The 19,016-nt window shown below is 42.0% G+C and overlaps 1 protein-coding gene across 3 annotated transcripts in view; it reads left to right on the top strand.

Annotated features, from left to right (window-relative positions):
• The window catches only part of PDE1C (phosphodiesterase 1C), a 255,859-nt gene that overhangs the window by 6,135 nt on the left and 230,708 nt on the right, over positions 1-19,016 (top strand). For all 3 annotated transcript variants that reach the window (XM_033078935.1, XM_033078954.1, XM_033078944.1), the window contains exon 2: positions 18,150-18,200. In XM_033078935.1, coding sequence (XP_032934826.1) covers positions 18,150-18,200 — 51 coding nt within the window. The remainder of the gene's footprint in view (positions 1-18,149; positions 18,201-19,016) is intronic.

Raw genomic sequence — 19,016 nt, 5'->3', positions numbered from 1 at the left:
TTCTTGTTGTCATAGCAGCTGCAATCAATCCCCTGGAAATTTTTCTTAGGTGCAAACATCATCTCTTTCCTTTAAATGGCAGTGCAATGGTTTGTCTCTTGCTGCTACTGCTGCACAATGACACATTTAGTATCTGTTGATTTAGTACCCTTTCCAGCTACCTCACTCCTCCTTCTCTCTATTGTGCAGAGTGATGGAACCTGCCTAGTGTATTGGGAAAGGGGAGAGGGTAGACAATTTGCTCAGTCAGTACCTCTTAATTCAGTTTCAACTCCAAGGACTTAAAGAAGATTTAAAGCCACTGGAGATGAGGATAAGGATTCTGGACTAATGTTGCATATCCTTTCTCTTTTAGTATTGATAATCAATCATTACTAGGAGTCAAAGTGTTCCAAAATAAAATTTTACTTGTTTCTTCCCCACATACGTGGGTAGCTGAGGTCATTGCAGTTCTCCTATATGGCACGCTGATCATTTTCTATGGACTAAATTTTTCACATTCTTTCTTTTCTTTCCATTTTTGGGTGTAACAATCTTCAATTGTGGTAATAGATCTGGTCCCCAAATTTTGTGCTAATGTTTTCTTCTTTATGTTTTATAATTTCCTCCCTTTTATTTTGTACTTTGTAAATGCCAATGAGATTTAGCTTGAATGGAGTCAACTGAAAACTAAGCTTTCTTGCTCTGCTGCCCACACACAACTAATCATAGACAGAGAATTTCCAGGGAATTTTTTACTGCTCAAGTTGAGCAAGTCATTTGACACCTTTGGAAACAGACTGAAAGTAGTGATTATAAATATGTTGACTTTTTCTGAAATTACTTACAATAATTTTTAGTCTGTTTAGAATACTGAGTTTCAATTTTATTCTTTTTTAAAAGTGGGTCTTTAGATAAAAACAAATAATTTACACATATGAGGCAGACAGCCTTAAGGAAACCTAAAATGAGATTTTCATTCAAGCCGTGATTCTGTTGTTGGACTTGCACATGAAACCTTACTGAAGTAACATCTGCACCGGCTGCTTATGAAGTGTTGTAGTGTTACTGTATGCTGTGGTTGACTTGCTGTATTGAATATTAATGAGAGGTTTATTTACCAGCATTATCTTCTGCAGTTTTTTTCACATGTTGTTCATTGTATGAAACCCTTCCTATTTGTTCCACCTGGCAGGTGAGCCAAAGCAGCATTAAGGTTTTTTTAGATCAGATTTGATTTCATGAGTTGAAGGTGGCAAATCCTGCCCTGTTCTTGGCCTGCTCTCTGAAGCACAGGCAAAAATGTACAGAGTCTGTTCATATCCTGGTTTTAAGGTTATGCAGTATTCCAGGACAGGATTTGTTATTCAGACATTTGGACTCCTGAATGGAATCCTAAAACGCTCTTGAAGTCCATTATATCTGATCTCATGCTGCTTAAAAAGTATATGAAGAGTGCAATACGCTGGTGCCAAAGTGTTTATATGGAAATCCTCAGCAATACTCATGGAGTGCCAGTGATTGAATAGAACTGGAAACTCAGTGCACTTCCATCGAGTGAACCACTTTTGCAATATTTCTAGAGCTACAGTGCTGTTCACATTCAATCTCCTGTTCCTGAGACAGCGCACAAAGGAGTGAGAAGGGAGAATTCTCTGATGATTTAAACTGAACAGTTAAGGGGAGGAATTATGATGAAGCCTCTTCAAAAAAGAGGTTATAATATTCCTTTTCTACTGCCCAAGCAAACCTACTGGTGTTGGTAGATGTAAAAGCAGTAAACTTCAGGGCATTTTCAGTCAGAAATGTGAATCCAGGCTGCTGTGTGGCATGTGCAATAATCGCCTATACAGGACTCCTGTGATTAAAAGAACTAGCAAGTCTTCTTGTATCTCTGTCAGCATGCAGAGGAAGTGTTGATGTTATTGGCAAAGAAGAGTGTTTCTTAGGCCTCAGTTTAAATATGCACGTGTGTGTTTGTTTGACTTCATGGGAAGAGAAAGGGAAGGCAACTATGCAGCAATTGTACAAAAATTTAGGAGAATTACAAATGATCAAAGGTAAAAGTCAGAGAAGACCTGGGATTTAAAAAATATCCAAACAGAGGAGTTGTAAAGGCATAATTCACTTTTAATTGCCTTCCTTGTTTAACTCTTTTCTCCTGTTGGCTTTTTGAATTTCATGGGGAAGCATTAGAAGTGATATGTAGGAAAAGAGGAATGGGAAAAATTAGATGTTCAGAAATAGATACAGGTGTCCTCCAAGGGAAGCACAGAACAAGGTGTGGACTTCCTGGCACATGCTTCCTCAAGTACTGTCTAGGTGTGCTCTGGGTGCCTCTGGACTTGGATGATGCCTGAGGCCTCTTCCTGTCCAGGAAGGGAGGGAGAGCAGGCATCAGAGGAACTTCCTGAGAAGCCCCATTCACAGCCATAGGGCTAAATCTGGATCCCCTGGGACTGCAGGATGAAGTAGAAGGGCAAAGGAAATGGTGTATAATTAGTCCATATTGAAAACAATGGGATTATTGCCTTGTAAACACAAGTATTTTGTAAAATAAAACTTCCAGAGACTGCATGTTTTGAAGTTCCTTTAAAGTGAACTCTCCTAGGAGCTGAGAGACAGAGCCCACAGCATGCTACTGTTCCTATGTAGGAAGATATCTGATGAAAATCTGATTGGGCAAAGTGATGATCCCAGGGATGCATACAGATTAAAAATTAAAATAGGAAAAAAATGATGCAAATCATATGCAAATTAAGCAAATATGAAAATAGTGAATTAATCTCTTGAGAAAGAAAACTCAGAAATGCCCATTGCCTTTCCCAGTCATCTCTTTGTCTGATACAAACAACAGAAATTATAGGCAGTGGATCTGCTTTTCTTTTTGGCTTTTGGAATAGACCCAGTGAGAGAAAATGTAGACATGGCTTGCTGCTAGAAATGTGGGTTTGACATGTTGTTAACTATCTCAGCCATGCTTCCCAGACTGAAAGTCTTTTATGTGTGTTCTGAGCTCACTTTTTAACAGGAAAAATAGCAATAGGAATAGTAGCTCAGGATTTATACAATCTGCTCATTGTAGCACAGAAATATATCCAACTGAAGAAAAAAAAATTAAGTCAGGTTAGCCATGTTTCTTTTTTAGTAAACCAACTAACCTGAAATGCTTGTCTTTATGAACTGCCACAGGAATCAGTCCAGGCTATTCAGTATTGCAATCTTTGCGCAGGGGGAGATGAAAGATGATAAATGTCCAAAAAGTAGTTCCTATTCACCTAATTATATAGAAGAGACAATGTAGAGGAAGATCACAAGAGCTGATAGGTTTTTTAAGAGCCTCTGAACTCTCAAAGAGTCTGTCTGCTCAGTGCATCTTGTAGATGTGGCAAAAGGTGAAAGCGTACAGAATCACAGAGTGGTTAAGGGTGGAAAAGACTTCTGGAGGCCATTCTGTTCAATTCCACTGCTCAAGTGTACCCACCTATACCAGAATTGCCTAAGACCACATCCAGATGACTTTTTGATATCTTCAATTTTGGAAGTTCCATAAGCTTCTGAGCAACTTGTGCCAGTACTTAGACAAACTTATAGTAAGAAAAAAAGAGATGTTTATGTTCAGAGGGAACCTCCTGTTCTCCAGTGTGTGCATATTGCCTTTGGTCCTGTCACTGAGCACCACTGTAAAGAGCCTGTCTGTCCTTTCTGCATCCTGGTCCTACAGGTATATCTACACACTTATGAGATCCCCCTAAGCTTTCTCTTCTCCAGGTTAAAGAGTCTCAGCTCTTTTACTTTGGTTATCCATGAGGTGCTTTAATTAGCTTTGTTGGCTTTTGGTGGACTCTCTCCAGTGTCTCCATCTCATGCTCAGGAAAGTGCAGACTTAGACCCAGCACTCCAAGTGTGACCTGATCAGTGCTGCATGGTAGGGAAGCATCACCTCCACTGACTTGCTCGCAGCACCTAATGAAGCCCAGGACACTGATAATTGCCTTTGCTGCTAAGGCAAGTTGCTGGCTCATGTTCAAGCCCAGTTTGCCATCTTATCTATCAGTGAAGCCAGGCTTTGCACTTTGGCGTGACACTACTGTGACATCTCCTCTCCTTTATGAACCTCTGGGCCAGAGAAGAGAGAAACTGTGTCACTTCACAGTGTACTAGTTCCCTTCAGGTGTCCCCGCTGAAAAATGTATTTTCAGGCTGCACTCCTGTAGCTCCTCTCCAACCTTGAAATGCCTCTTCCCATGGCATTGGGTTATGCAGTGGAAACAGGGCTGCTGGACAGGTGTGCACATCTGTGCTATAACTGCTGTTGAGGGAATCAATCTAATACTGCATGACCTCTTATGTTCTGTTTTGTGGCACATATTGGGCGGAATCAGGGTGGTTAAAAACAATTCAGAGCAATCAGGAGTAAAAGGCAAATGCAAAGTACTGTGGTTAGCTTTTTATCCTTTGAAGCTCCTGTCACTTAGGCAAATGTAGCCTAAGATACCTTTACTGTGTATATAAAGGCTATAGCTCTCTTAATTCTTCAGGAACGACTTGTTTACTCCTGGCTGCTCTAAGATCATAAAGAGGCATGCTGTTTTTGATAGTTACCAGAACCTTTCTGTCTTCATAATGGATGACATTTACGAAAGCTCCGAATGAAGTGGCAGCTGACGCTTTGCTGTCAGGTATGAATACAAGCACTTAATTTATGTCTCTGTGATCCTTAAAAGTCAGATTTGCCCTCCCAAAGCATCACCTACTTTTATATCTTAGTACTGACATAGAGTAATGCATCTATCAGTCTTGTATTTCCAGGTAACAGAAGTGCTTGTTTGGCTAAATAAGGATGCAATTATATCATGTCAACTTAAGTATCTATTAATAAAGTGCTCTGGAGTTACTGCATTTTTCCCATGCTAGAGAACAATTTGATTTCATGTTGTATTAGAGCTAGTAGGTACTTGAGGTTAAGAAGGTTTGTTGCTCTGTGATGGTTACAGGATCCTTTATTTTGTAAGCCATTTCCTTGATGGACAGGAAACCCCAAATTGCACACATATTAGAGGCTGAACTTCTGGTCTAGCATACTTTTAGTTGTGCACAGGTCAGTGAGTTGCATTTTTTTTGTTTGTTTGTTTTGTTTTTTCCTTTTTTAAAGGATCATTCTATTTTATCCTTGCAGTACACATAGTTTCCATTTTTGTATATGAACACCAAGGGGATAAATGCGCCTGTGAGAAATTGACTGCTATAACAAAATTCAGATCCTAAGGGTCACAGCCACAAGAGCTTATTGTCCAACTGTGCTCTACCAATGGAAAAAGAGTTTCCATGGTAACTTTGTAATGAATCTGTTTAAGAACCTTTCCAAGAAGAACTTCTTGCCATCAGGTTAGACATTTATGAGGTTGAGCTCCTATGCTGTACCAACAACTGCACATGGTATTTCTGGTAGTTTCTACACAGCCCAGCTATATTCAAGGGGAGAATCTCAAGCATGATCTGTACAAGCAGCATATATAACCAGGTCAGGGGAGGATTTCATTTAATTTAAGGCATCATCAACTGAGGTAATCATGTTGACTTCCTTTATAATCAATGAAGAGAAATAAATTCTTTTAAGGTGCTGTTCATCTGACTTATTTTGAACATCACTCTTAGGCTGAGCTGAATCATACCCTAGAAGTGACATCTTCTTTGTATTTTCTATAAAGGTTGCTGGATAATTGTATCACACTTGTCAATATTTGTGTCTGGAAAAATATCTGTATCTGTAGCAACCCCTCTCACTCTCCATATACTTTCATAATCTAGCAGTCTAGAAAACATGCTTTTAGAAAAAAAAAAAGGGTAGAGTGAGTAATTAAATAGTCTGTCAAAGATAAAATGAGAGACACTCATGCAACAGTTTTCAAAGACTTAAATCTTCTGAGAAGAAGGGAAAAGTGATCAAACTGGACAAAAATAGTGGGTTGAACACTTCTAATAAGGATAGTGAGACACCGTTGTTTCACTGAGAATTACTGAGCATCTACATTTTTATTTTGAAACATTCCACAATTTATTTCATTTTCCAGAACTCTGCAAGTTCCAGCCTTCTGCTTGTACAGAAAATTCCTTACTGCTATTCTTTTTTCCTGTTGTCATAATCACACATGCTTGTATGCCCTCACTTTGTTTGTCAACAATGTAAAAAACCCAGACAAACAGGTTTTTAATTTTCTTTTATCTTCTTTTATTTTTTTTTCCTCCTTCATTGTAAAGGGATTTTATAAGCAAGGGCTTTTATGTTGGAGTTTTCTGAGGGAGTGGTTGCCAAAGATTTTTGTCCACCTAGAATATAAGAGGTGTGATACAGTGTTTGAATGGAAATAAATTCTGAAGAAGATGGTTAAAATATCAAAAAAGAAATTTAAAAGTGTATTTAGTATCTATGAACTAAAGCTCCTCATTGGACATAGTGGGGATGTCACATGAAAAGGGCATGTTCCTTTGATCTTTAATGGGGAGATATACTTGACCCTTAGTATTTAATTTGTCTGTCAGTGCCCCAGGAAATTTGAGAACCTTGTGCCTGACCAGTCTGTCAGCATCCTGTCAGGAGGACCCTTCAGAGAGCAGTGCTGGACTGGAGGGTGATTTAACTGACTTAGAAAAACACACCAAAATAGCATATGGGACACTCCTCAGTGGGTCTTCCTCTTTATCTGAGTATGTTATTCACTGCTGGTGGATGCTAGTGCCCATGAGCGACTCACACTAACAGTCTGGGGAATAACAGTCTTTATTAATGTAAAATTGTGACAGGTCAGTGATGGTATCTGACTGCAAAAACATATTCAAGGTAATACACAGACAAGCTCTAGTCCCCAGCAAAAGTATTCATTCTGCACAGAGTATGATTCCTACCCTATAGGGCAGAAGACTGGCTCAGCCCATCAACTGATCCTAGCAGTTATGGTGGAGACTTCCTTAACTTTGCCCCCATTCTCGACCAACTTTTATACTTTTTTTTTGTATTTCTCCCTCATTCTTCACTTAATTTTATAGCATTTCTTTGTGTTAGGTGGAGCTTGAGTGACTCTAGTCATGCATATCTTTGTTACAGATTGGTGTAAAATTATCTTGCTTTGCTTTTAAAGATACAGCCAAAAAGAATATAGAGTACATACCCAGTGAGGTGTAGTTGTACCTTGGAGGTGGGTAACTTTGGGATTGTTAACATTATGATTAGGCTTTAATGAATGTTCTGAATGTTCTTACTCTGTGTATTGCTTTTTTTGGTCCCTTTTTACCAGCAGAAATGAGTCAGTCAGACAAAAGTTTTTTGAGCAGTTCAAGGTGTTTCAAATCACTGGTACCATTGAAAGAAGTAGTTCTGCCATTTCCCTTCAATATGTTTCTGCTTTGTCATCACCTTCAGCCACTGCAGATGGTACGGTGTCTGGGAAAGACACCAAAACCAGGAATTGATCCTGGATAAAATCAGTGTCATTGCTTTTCTTTGTGTCATCTTGGTGCAGATTAGGAAATAAATGCAAGGTAAAAGGACAGGACTGCCTCTTTAGGTCACTAATGTCAAATATTGGTGAAAGCAGGACTCTAGTTCAATGACACTTGTTTATTTTGACTACTTTGTGGTCAGTAGTTGCCTTGGTCAGTAGTGGACATATTTTATTAACTTTGCCAAGGGTGCAGTTTAAATATCATTCTTCTAATTGCAAAATATAACTTAGGAAGTGAATGATACTATAACAAGAAAGTACACTTTGATCTTCCTTTGTTTTCATCAAGGCGTCACCTGAAAATCAAGGGCACTTGACATTCTTTTAATGATTTTAGAGTAGTGGTGGCAGTCTAGACCCACTTCTGTGAAATTGCTAAGTGAATCTAACTGGTACATGTGGGCTTGCCATCTCTTGTCTTCCATGTGCTTACAGATGAAGCAGTATTTAGATTAATTGAAGTGACATCCTGTTGTTTGGAGAGCAAGTCATTTGCTAGTTGACTCACTTAGGGGAAATTTAGCAACTGAGATGACAAATGTGGATGCTACTATTCTGTTGTGTACAGAGCTACTTCCGACCATAGTTTTTAGCATTACAGATACAGCTAAATTACTTCTTGAAGGAAAAGAAAAAGATATTACCCTGCTTACAAAAGTGTGGTCATAAATACTATGATTTTTTTTGACAACCAAGTTCTGACATTGTGTCTCTTAAGCTTTATTTTCCAGTGTGCTTTTCCAAAACAAAGCAGAAGTGTTCAAAACAGCGAAAATGTAATTTCAAATTTGACCATTGCCCTCTGTTATTTTTCTGTTTGACCCAGAGATAAGTTGCACAACTTCATCATGATGAGCATATGCTCATTTCTGCAATACTTGGGTTTCCTCAGAGATTAACCTCTGATTTCTGGATTGCTAGCCTAAAATTTACTGTGAGTTGGGGCAAACTTTTAATCAACGTGACATAATTTTATTTTCTTAAAATTTTTGAACTTTCAAACTCCTTTTTCAATTCAGAGCCTGAGTCTGAGAGCAGGAGGTGAGTGCAAATCCAATAGCATATATTCTGAAATAATTTGAACTATATACTATGTAATTTAAGACTTTCTGACCTTCACCCTTTCTGAGTACTTTTCTTGCCTCAAATGTCTAAAATTCACAGCTATTATGCATCAGCATTTAGAACATCAGATGGTGCAAAGGTTTACAATCTGGATTCTCCTTGCAGAGGAAACAAAGTGAGAGGGAGGGAAACCACTGAAATTGCTCCCACATTTTAAAACCTCAGAAAGACAAATGCATGGGAAGGTCAAAACCCTTCCTTAAACTGGAGACCACAAACTTCTTGTACATTACCAGTGAATGAGGAGATGATAGTGAAACTTGGAGAAAAACAGATTTATTTATTTAGAGGACTTGCTTCTGGGATGGTAGTGCATCTTTGTGCACTGCAATCAGGCACACCTTATGTGTCAAAGGCTATTAAATATATGTGCTGGAAGATTGACTATGGACGTTGCAGATGGGACAGACTGGAAGTTTTGGAGAGGACTAATGGAATTGTACAGGCACCCTCTAATGAGTAGCTGGTGGAATGTCTTGGTTTTGCATGGCCTGGTTTTGGTAGCAGGGGAGCCACAGACGGATGCAGATATGTTGCCAGGGTTCCCAATGCTTTGATCACCCTGCCTGGAGAGGAAAGGGTTCTTGCTCCCAAAGATGATCAGGCTGAGGGCATTTGGACACTCTCAGAAATCCCTGTGTTTGCCCTAGGTTGACTCAGAATGGGGTATGGGCATCTCCAGGGAGGTGTGACCAACCTGTGGGATGATGATGAAGCAGGTTTTGTCGACATGCTGAGGGAACAACTGGCCACGAGTGCTGGGAATTTTCCCTCCAGGCAGATTGGCACTGGTTTCTGCCTTTCTTTGCAGCATCAAGCATGACTACTGCCTTTCCTGTCAGGCCTCTTCCAATCCCTTTGGGCTGGGTTGCTGCCTGCTGCTCATGCACCAGGAAAGCGGTCTGTCGTGATATGGAACTGTGGGGAGGAATGTTTATTTTTTTTTTATCCCCTCAAGGTGAGCTAGCAAGTGTTTCCAGGGTTTTTGGCCTCCTCTGTAACACTGAGCACAGCCACTTGCTAGGTGCTGGTAACTTATGCTTCATGCCTCATATCCCTGCACAAGGGAGTTTAGGGTGACATGACTTGATGTCATCATGTCTACATATATTTGACTACATCACTAATGATGATTACATATAAGAGCTATATGTGCTATATCTATAGATGTATCTATATGTGAATATCCAAAAAACAGATGAGTTGCTGATCTGAACCAGACTAAGGCAGTTCAGTGGTCTGTCTCAGATGGCAGCCAGAAGTACAGGATTATGAGCTTATTTTTGGAGCCAGGGAAGGGAAGGGAATGGAAAGGAAGACTAAAGGAAAGTACTGAAGAAAGGTACCTCTGCAGATTCTCACTTAGATTTCCTTGTGCACTTTATTCTAGTCTGTGTCAATCAGACTGGGGTATCTGAGCATCCTATGACAGCAATTGCACATGGAGCAATATAAGAAACGGCACAAACACTTGATTTTTGTTCTGCATCCTTTCTTCTAGATGGGCAAATTAGTCTCTCTGGTGAGGACTATACCCAGTGCACATAAGTCAAAGTGCAGCTGCAATGCAAGATTCAGGTTGTGCCCTGGAAGCAAGAAAAAGGTGGGAGCCCCAGGCAACAAGCTATGAATTGGCCCTAACCCTTTGCCTAACATCCTGTGGTGCTGGCCATGGAGAGGGGTGTCCAGTCACCCAGAGACTCTCCAAGAGCCAATGAAGATGAGAAGTCTGCAGAATAAATATCAATATTGGAATGGGCTCACAGACTGTAAAGGGTATATGTTACATCCTGGTCACTCAAACCTAGGGCTAAATCAAGGTTCTTTTGCTCTGGGTAGATGCAAAGGACAAAATTCCAACCAAATATTCTCAAGAGGTAAAAATAAACAGAAATTTATGGGAGAACTATAGAAAGTTAAGGAACATTGCCAAAAGAGTAAATACTATATATCACAGCATAGACAGCCCATTGAACATAAATTGTTACCAATCTGATGCTATACTCTGTGAGAAGAGAGAAGAATAAGGGGACAAAACCAGAAAGACAGGAAAGATACAGAGAAAAAGACAGCTACCAGCTCCTAAGTTCCAATGATGTAGAGCTCTAGGATAAAGGTAGGGTTAAAGGACAACATGCTTGTCTTGTGATCAGGCTTCTTAAAGCCTTGGCCCATCCCAGACCTTCTTCCCAAGTGGGACTTAGGGTCTCTTGGCCACTCAGGGACTGTGTTAGGCAGAACTGGGACAGCTTCCAGTGACACTGTGGGGCTGAGGGGTATGAGGGACAGGGGACTACCTCACCAGGGAAAGGTCTGATCTACCCCCAACTGTGATGCATGAATAGACAAGACCCACCAGCAGAGAGAGAGTGAATCTGAGTGAACCCAAGGTGTTTTCAGGAGCATCAACATATATATCTTTACTCCTAAGAGCTTTTTTTTGGTTACAGCTTACAGACGTGATCACAGTCCTACAATAAATCTGTCCTCTTGACATTTTCTGTTGTTCTCTCCAAAGCCATGGTAATGAAGCATGAAGAGTGTGTGTCTGTGTTGATGTAGAAGCAAAAACTCAGTCATTCAGAAACATGCTGAGAGAGACCTGCTGCTGGGGCTGCTGTTGTTGTTCTTTAACTCTTTCCTTACACCAATACCTGTTAACCCAACACACAACCACATATTCCAAGCTCCCAAGCTGTCTCAAAACAGACTACCTTTTCCAGTCTCTGACAGTATAAAAGCTCAAGGATTTATTTGTTCAGGATCCCTTCCAGGAGACGCCTGCTTTAGGATTTAATTGTGTTGCTGCACCATGATTAAATTACTTACTTTACTATACTAGTAGACATCTGGGACTTTGCTATGGAAAACCTAGGGCTGAATGGGTAATGAAAATGATTCTGATAGTGTGAGTGGTATGTATATAGGGAGTTGAGACAGTTCACTGGAGCTTTCTGTTGCAAAGGGGCTTCAGTCCCTGTAGGGACAGTCTGGGATGGTGGGATAGTGACTGGGTGGTCAGACAGGAAAGTCTTCTTAACATCTCAGCTCTGCAGGAAGGTACCTGGGTCTTAGTACAGGGAAAATATAACTAAAAAAGGGTAAGGGGTGCAATGTGAGAGAGATATAAACACACTTGATGACTGCATTTCAACTCAAATGCTACAAGTTGAGGGAAACATGATGAGAAATGGAGGAGTGGGTGAAGAAGCTCATAAAGGTGGTTTTCAAGGGTATGCCAGTCAGGTATGCAGGCTACAACAGTCTGATAAAACTTTCATGTATCTAATCAGAGCACTATTGTTTATAAGATGTGTTTTCTAATAGAAGTGAGCTGGAAGCCATGGTAGCTGTAGTGGGTTGACCCTGGCCAAACACCAGTGCACTCTTGAAAATTATGTACTCATCTTCCTCTGCTATAATTGGAGCAGAGGAGGGAAAGAAACCCAGTTAAACTCATGGGGTTGAGACAAGGATTAGGAGAAAATGCTTTAGGGGCAAAACAGGCTCAAAACTTTAAAAGGTGTAAAGAAAACTTTATTAACAGAAATAAAAGAAGAATGGTAAGAACTAAATAAACCTTTAGGACACTTTCCCCCCAACCCCTCTTTCCTTCCCACCGACAACATAAAGAGACAAAACCTGTGATTATCAGTCAGTTTACCACTTTTAAAAAGAATCTTTCTTCAGTTCATTTAGGCATGAGGGTCTCTTTTGCCATGCCACAGGAAACAGTTTGCTCATGGTTTTAAGTTCACGGCTAACAGTCAGCCTGGAATAAACCTGTTTGCATGTGAAAGTCTCTTACATGGACTTACAGGTTTTTTCCTCAGGGAATTGTGGGCTCTGCCTCTTGCTTCCCCTCCCCCTGCCCTGGGTGGGCCAGCTCAGCCTTACCGGGAAGGGGAGTGGGGGAGACAGGACCTCCACTCTTTTGCAGAAATCAGGGAGTAAGACAGAACTTTTCACGATTTTTCCTTCTTTAAATTTGGTATTCATAGAGGTGGTTCTAACTTCTCTAATTCTTAAATTATCAATTCTCTGAGCCAGCCAGGAATTGGTTTTGCCAGGCATGCAGGAAGCTGTAATGGTCTTTACAGAGAGAATTACTTTTGTGCCTGGTGGATTTTTTCCTTAACAAAAAGCAAGCTATTTCAACCCACCACAGTAGCCTACATGGGAAGATTGCTGTTATAAAGATGCCATTGTTTATTATTTCCATCTGTGTGGCTTAGATTCACTGCACAAAAATATGACCTAGAGGAGTTCTTCCAGATGTATATTTATCTTCAGGAGAAATGTGTGAGTGGGTTTGCTTTTGTCATTGTTAAGGAATGATAGTCCCTGATGTAGTGCCCTCACTGAGATTCTCCAAACCTCACTTGCTCCTCCTTTTCTTCCCTCCCTCTTCCTCCCTGTGGTGGCTGGAAATGGTAATTGGAGGCCAAGTTCATGGGTTGAGATAATAACAATTTACTGTAAACCACAATGGCATAAGAAAATGAGCAGTAATAACAACAACAATAATAAAAGGGTACAAAAGAAAGAGTGATTCACATGCAGAAATGCTCACCATGGAGCTTGTGACCTGACCACAACCACACCATGTCACCCTGACCACTCCCTTTAGGTCAGGACTACCACCATCCAAACCAGTCCCTCCAGCTAGGAACCAGTGTTACCCCACTGCTCTGGCTGCTACCCTTGCTCCCTTAGAAGAAACCCCTTCTCTCCAGAAAAAAGTCCCTTTCCCTCACGCCAGCAATGATGTGAGGTGGTATAGAATAACCTTCATGTCCTAGCCATGCCCCCTCACACTGACTGCAAAAAATTTACTCTGTCCTGGCTGCAATTAGGACAGCTATAAGTGTAGAAAATCGGCCAGGATTTCCACAGAAAAAAGTGCATCAAGTAGAATCTTCTAAGATTTTCACAGAGAGCAAATGCAGAAATGCTCTTTTGGTTCTGAATCCTTTCCCTTGCTTACAGAGTATTGGGCCTGGACAATTCCCAGACAGAGGTTATCTCAATTGTACCAGGAGTATTCCTAGTAATTCAGGTTTAGCATCCCCAGTGTTTCTGTCCTCATTGTTGCCTTGCTGTTCTCATTGCACCTTTGTTCTGCATGGCTGTATTCTAGATGGAAAAGCTTTACTCTATGTATGAGACCATCTGATATCATTGGAAAGCACTGCCTACTGAAAACAAACCTATGCATTCTGGAACTGGAAAATATTAATTTTTTAGGGGGGTTAATGCCACCTGTTGAGCTGGGTGCTGTGAATTTGGGAGCTGAGCTGCCAAACACAGATCCTAGGTGAAGTGCTCTTGTTGCAAAAACCAGGAGGATGGCACAAAGTTAAGACCTGTGCACCTGAAGGCCCTGGTGACCAGGGAGTGCCATTTGCCACCAAAGTGGAGGGACTACTCTAAGGCAAATAATAGCACAGTTTAGAGGCCCTTAGCAGGTCCATCTAATTGTTCACTTGATGCTCCAATTAAGATATCAGTGCATATTATGAATCTGCCCAGTCTCTGCTGTGATACAGATACCGAGGACCCCTGAAGAGACTGGCTGGTGGTCTATCAGCCTACCCCCTGCAAATTGTCATCTCTGAGTTGAAGACAGACTAACTGCTTGAGCTTTACATATTTGCTATAGCAATATTTTCTGGCATGGTTCTTAATGTCATGGATCCAAATGTTTTGATACCAGCTCTATAGAGTATGTTGCTGCCTTCATTCCATCACTTGAAGCAGAGCTGGTTTTGACTCTGGACCAGCATAACTCTGTACCATCTCTCTGATGTCTGCATATAATGTCCCAGGAGAGCTTATTTAGTTTGGGTTTGTGCTTCAGGTCACAGTGATGGACTTAATCCAAAGAAAGGTGTGTTTTACTACTTGAGATACTTCAGGGCCCTTGCTCTGGTCAGCCTGGTGAGTTTCCTAGGCTGATACAGGCATCCAGTGTCTTAAGGCTACCATCTGCTGGCTAATGTGGGAGCAAAATGAGCCAGTGATTTGTTAAGTCCCTCTGTTCACTGAAGTGAGTGCTAGAGTCATCTTAATCAGCAAATAGAGATTGAAGACCAAGTAAGAAAGCTGCAGTGACAGTGGATATGGATCAAAATAATGCCAAATTTAAACTAACCGCTATAAGCCTTGACAGAAGAATTAAATTTTATCAAAGTATTTTCTGACTTCAAAAGATCCTTTGCAGTTTACTTGACATTATCTTGCTAGGAACCTGTGAGTCTCAGTTCTGATTTTTTGCATCCTTTTATGGATTTTATTAGCTTGCTTGGTCTAGAAAACAGCCTTTTCAAAGAAAGCGAAGAATTTGCAAAGTTTCTGTGTGCCCTTATGCTCTCTTCCCTATATGCCTACCAGTGTTGCTCCTCATGATTATTTTAGCTACAAAAGAAAGTAATGGATAGTAACTACTCTCCTTGAAAACTCCTCTCTTTTTCAGCTGTAGTTTAATATTGGGAGAACTCCACAGAGCTGTTTATGCTCTTGACTAACTGTGTACCAAGCGGGGTGCCAGCAATGTTGAGCTATGCCAGTATGAATCTGAGGCAGAAAAAACCCAGGATTTGTACAGAATTGTTTTTATCCTAGGTGATATCCATATGCAGTTCCAAAAGTTGTAGGATTCATTTGCACAGGAATTTAATTTAATTTGCTATTAAATCAACCTTTGGGCTTCCAAAATTACTGGAACATTTAATTTATATAGGTGCAATAATCTTTCTTTTTTATTACCATACTCATTAATGGAACTGCTGTTACTGTGAAGGGACTTTTCTCCTATTCTTGTGGGTAGCCCGAGATGTTACAGTATTCCATGTCTGTCTGTGCCCAAAAATTGTTACTGTCTCTTTGGGAGTCTGCAGCCAGAAAATGGAACCAGGACGGCTGTGGGGGTGTTGCTGTGGTCCCTTTCCAACTCTGAGGTGGGAAGCAGAGGGCCATCTCTCTCTCCTGACAGTATTTGCTGAAGGCTCTGCTTTGGAATGGGTTACTTTGGGCTGCCAGCAGCAGCCACTCAGTCAAACTGCACTACACAATCAAAAACTGTTTCAGAGTGAACTTTGCAAAATCTTTGAGCAGCTCAGAGCTTGAGCTGGTCCCTGGGGCTGGACGTATCCACGTCTGTGCCTGCATGCGATTCCTCCCCCGACACTCTGCCAGCATGGACAGCATCAGCAACACTGGTGGAGTGCAGTCGGTGGCAGCAGGAAGCAACAGGCAGCAGAGCCAACTACATACATGCCGGAAATTCCCATCTACCGCTAAAACTGCTTCGTAAACTCTGCCTTCATGGGAGAGTTCCTTTTGCCCATCAGCGGGTGTGGAAGACCTGCGTGTGACTCCCCCCGCTGCCCCCTCCCGCGGTGCCCGTGCAGGGGCGGCGTGGCTGGTGTGCAGCCGATGTGGCACACTGGTGCTGGTGGCACGGCTCGGGGGACACTGGGCCGCGCTGGTGCTGCTGAGAGCTACACAGACCATCTGAGGCCAGACCGCTGCCCCTAGCTCCCGTTTCATTTGGCTTGGAGCCAGCAGGGTTGCTGAGGGCTGCCCTGGGTGGTGGTGGCGGCGGAGCAACTGCAGGTTTTCTGTGGCAGCAGCTGTTCGGCACGGCTGTGGCTGCGGAAAGTGGTGGCACTCACCGCCTGCGCCATGTCTTGCGGTGTCATGGCAGCTGAAGTCAACAGGTCTGCTTCCTCGGATTCCGTCCCCTCCGGTTTCGTAGAGCTTCCAAAGCTGTGTGATTGGGAGCGCACTCCCAAGTGGGGTTTCTTTCCCTTTGGTTGTAAGTGACTGGTGCAGATATAGTAACCCCACCACCCTTACTTCTACGACCGGGCCGGTGGGAACCAGAGGGCAGGGCGTGCCTGGGGGCAGGGTCCCAAACGGGAGGGAGGGACAGGCCCCGTGCCTGCAGCCACGCGGTCTGCACCATCTTGGGTGCATGAGGGTGGCTGCGACCATGTGGTGGGAGCCATCTTGTGCAGCAGGGGGTAAGGATGGGAAAACTTGGAGAAGAAAGCTTTTCCTGCGACAGGGGAGGGGATGTGGGGGTACGAGAAAGAGAACACAGAAGAGAGGCTTTTAACTGGGGTTTAGCATTCCTGGAACATGAATCAGGACTTGGAACACATGAAGCAATCATATGAAACAAATGACAAAATTTCATCACTGGTTAATACTCCCCAATCTGTAGCTCTCTCCAACTTTTTCCAAGAAATCATCGTTTAGAAATAAGTCCTGTGAATCTTAAGGAAAATGTTCATATAACCAGTGTACAAAACACTTCAAATCTGCCTTTGAAAAATAAGAATTTTCCTGATGAAGCATCTTTTTAAGTTGGAAGTAAACTTCCTGCTGTGGGTAGATGAATCCTGCTTCCATCTCAACCCAAGTTTCTTCCCAACACCCGAAAGTAAAAGGAGAAAAAAACCAAAGAGTGACCCAAAATTACAGTAATTTAATGACTATAAGGCGTACCGGATTATAAGGCATACCTCAGGGAGTTGGCAAATTTCGCAACTTTGTACAATATATAAGGCACACCGGACTATAAGGTGCACTTTTTTTTTGCAATGAAGATACGTGCTGCATGCAACAAAGTAACGAATTAGTAACGGAATCCCGCGATCGTGGAGTTTACTGGCAGGTGCTCAATTTGCAAACATTTTTCACAGATTGGTGTAGCCTTTAAACGCAGTCCCAAGTGCCCTCCCTGTGCAGGGGCCCCAGCACTCCTGCCCGCCCCCAGGTGGCGAGGTGGGGCTCAGGGCGGCTGCAGCTTGCAGCTGCCACAGTTTGGGGTGGCTTGGGGTGGCTCGGGGCGGCGCGGGGCCGCCCACTCCCTCCTTCCCCGTGTGGCTCCTGCTGGCCTGGGGCTGCCCATGGCCACCCGGTCCCCCCAGCCCGCATGGCTCCTGCTGGCTGGGGTCTGCCCACTCCCTCCCTTCCTGCGCAGCTCCTGCTGGCCGAGGGCTGCCCGTGGCTGGCTGGTCCTGCCCACCCCACGCGGCTTCTACTGGCCAGGGGCTGCCCGCTCCCGCCCCCCCCTCGTGGCTTGGCGCTCCCGTGGCGCCAGTCCCCCTCGCGACTCGGCTCATGGCTCGCACTTCCGGGTTGGCGAATTTCACAACTTTGTACATTATATAAGGCGCACCTCTGGGTTTGGACCAAAATTTTAGTCAAAAGGGTGTGCCTTATAGTCACGAAATTACTGTACAAACTCACCACACTGGAGTAAAAAAATACTTTCAGGGTGATCCATCGGGTCAGAGGTCTCTTTGGGGAGTGGCTGGATGCTTTAAGGAGTAGATGTCCCTGTATGATGAGCCAGAAATAATTAATTAAATTAATTGAATTAATTGGATTAATTGAAACTAAAGGGAGTAATTTTAGTGTTTAAGTCTTTAAATTTTCTTAAACCAAGACATCTGTATATGCATAAAAATTCATATTACCATTAATCTTACTGTAACAATATATTTCTTTCTCCGTATTTTCTTCTTTCAGTTGCAAATGAGACAGGTGACAAACATCCACGACCGCTTTTACAATTTGCCCGTAAGTAGCCCTTTTCTTTTTAACTGATCAATTTCTATAGTTACTGTAAAAATAAAAAAATTTATAATTATTTTAATCTCCTATTGTGTCTGCCCTATATTATGTGTCATTTACAGTACTAAACTGAGAAACCAAATATTTGATTGGAAAAGTCACCTACAGAAATTCAGTCTTGTTGAATAGAGTTGATGCAAATTTAAATGAATGGAACACATTTTTGCCTTACTATTATTTCAAGCATAAACAGTTATAAATGACTTAAAGCCACTGAAATTCACTACAGTGCTTGCAAAGAGCTTTGTGTAAATCTTAGAAATAATAAATGAAAAATATTATCAAACCTTACTGGCATCTCCTATATCACTTCACTTCATGACTTCGTGTAAAAAGATTAAAAACTGAAACTATGGCTTGAGATTTGGGATAACTGACCTGAATTTGAATAAAAAGGGGGGATATATTTGGTAAGGTAACACCAACTGACCATTGTTGTGACCATATGAATTACTAGAAGGATAAGACAGAATATATAGAAATGAGGATAAAGATAAGGCATCCCAATCATAACATATGTAGTTTCATGATGATTTGTGATCACTTAGCAGGGAAAAACTCTCTCTTCATTATTAAAAGGAGGTGAATATTTGTCGTCATCATGGGCAGTGTTGCTCAAAATATTAAAATACAGTAATTTCACGACTATAAGGCACACTGGACTATAAGGCACACTTGTATTTTGCAATGAGGATCTGCGTGCAACAAAGTAACAAATTAGTAATGGAATTGCACGATTGTGGGGTTTACTGGCAGGTGCTC

Source organism: Catharus ustulatus, chromosome 1, assembly GCF_009819885.2.
Source record: "Catharus ustulatus isolate bCatUst1 chromosome 1, bCatUst1.pri.v2, whole genome shotgun sequence".
Taxonomy (NCBI): Eukaryota; Metazoa; Chordata; class Aves; order Passeriformes; family Turdidae; genus Catharus; species Catharus ustulatus.
Note: the sequence above shows the minus strand (reverse complement) of the source record. Positions and strands in the feature narration are given on the sequence as shown.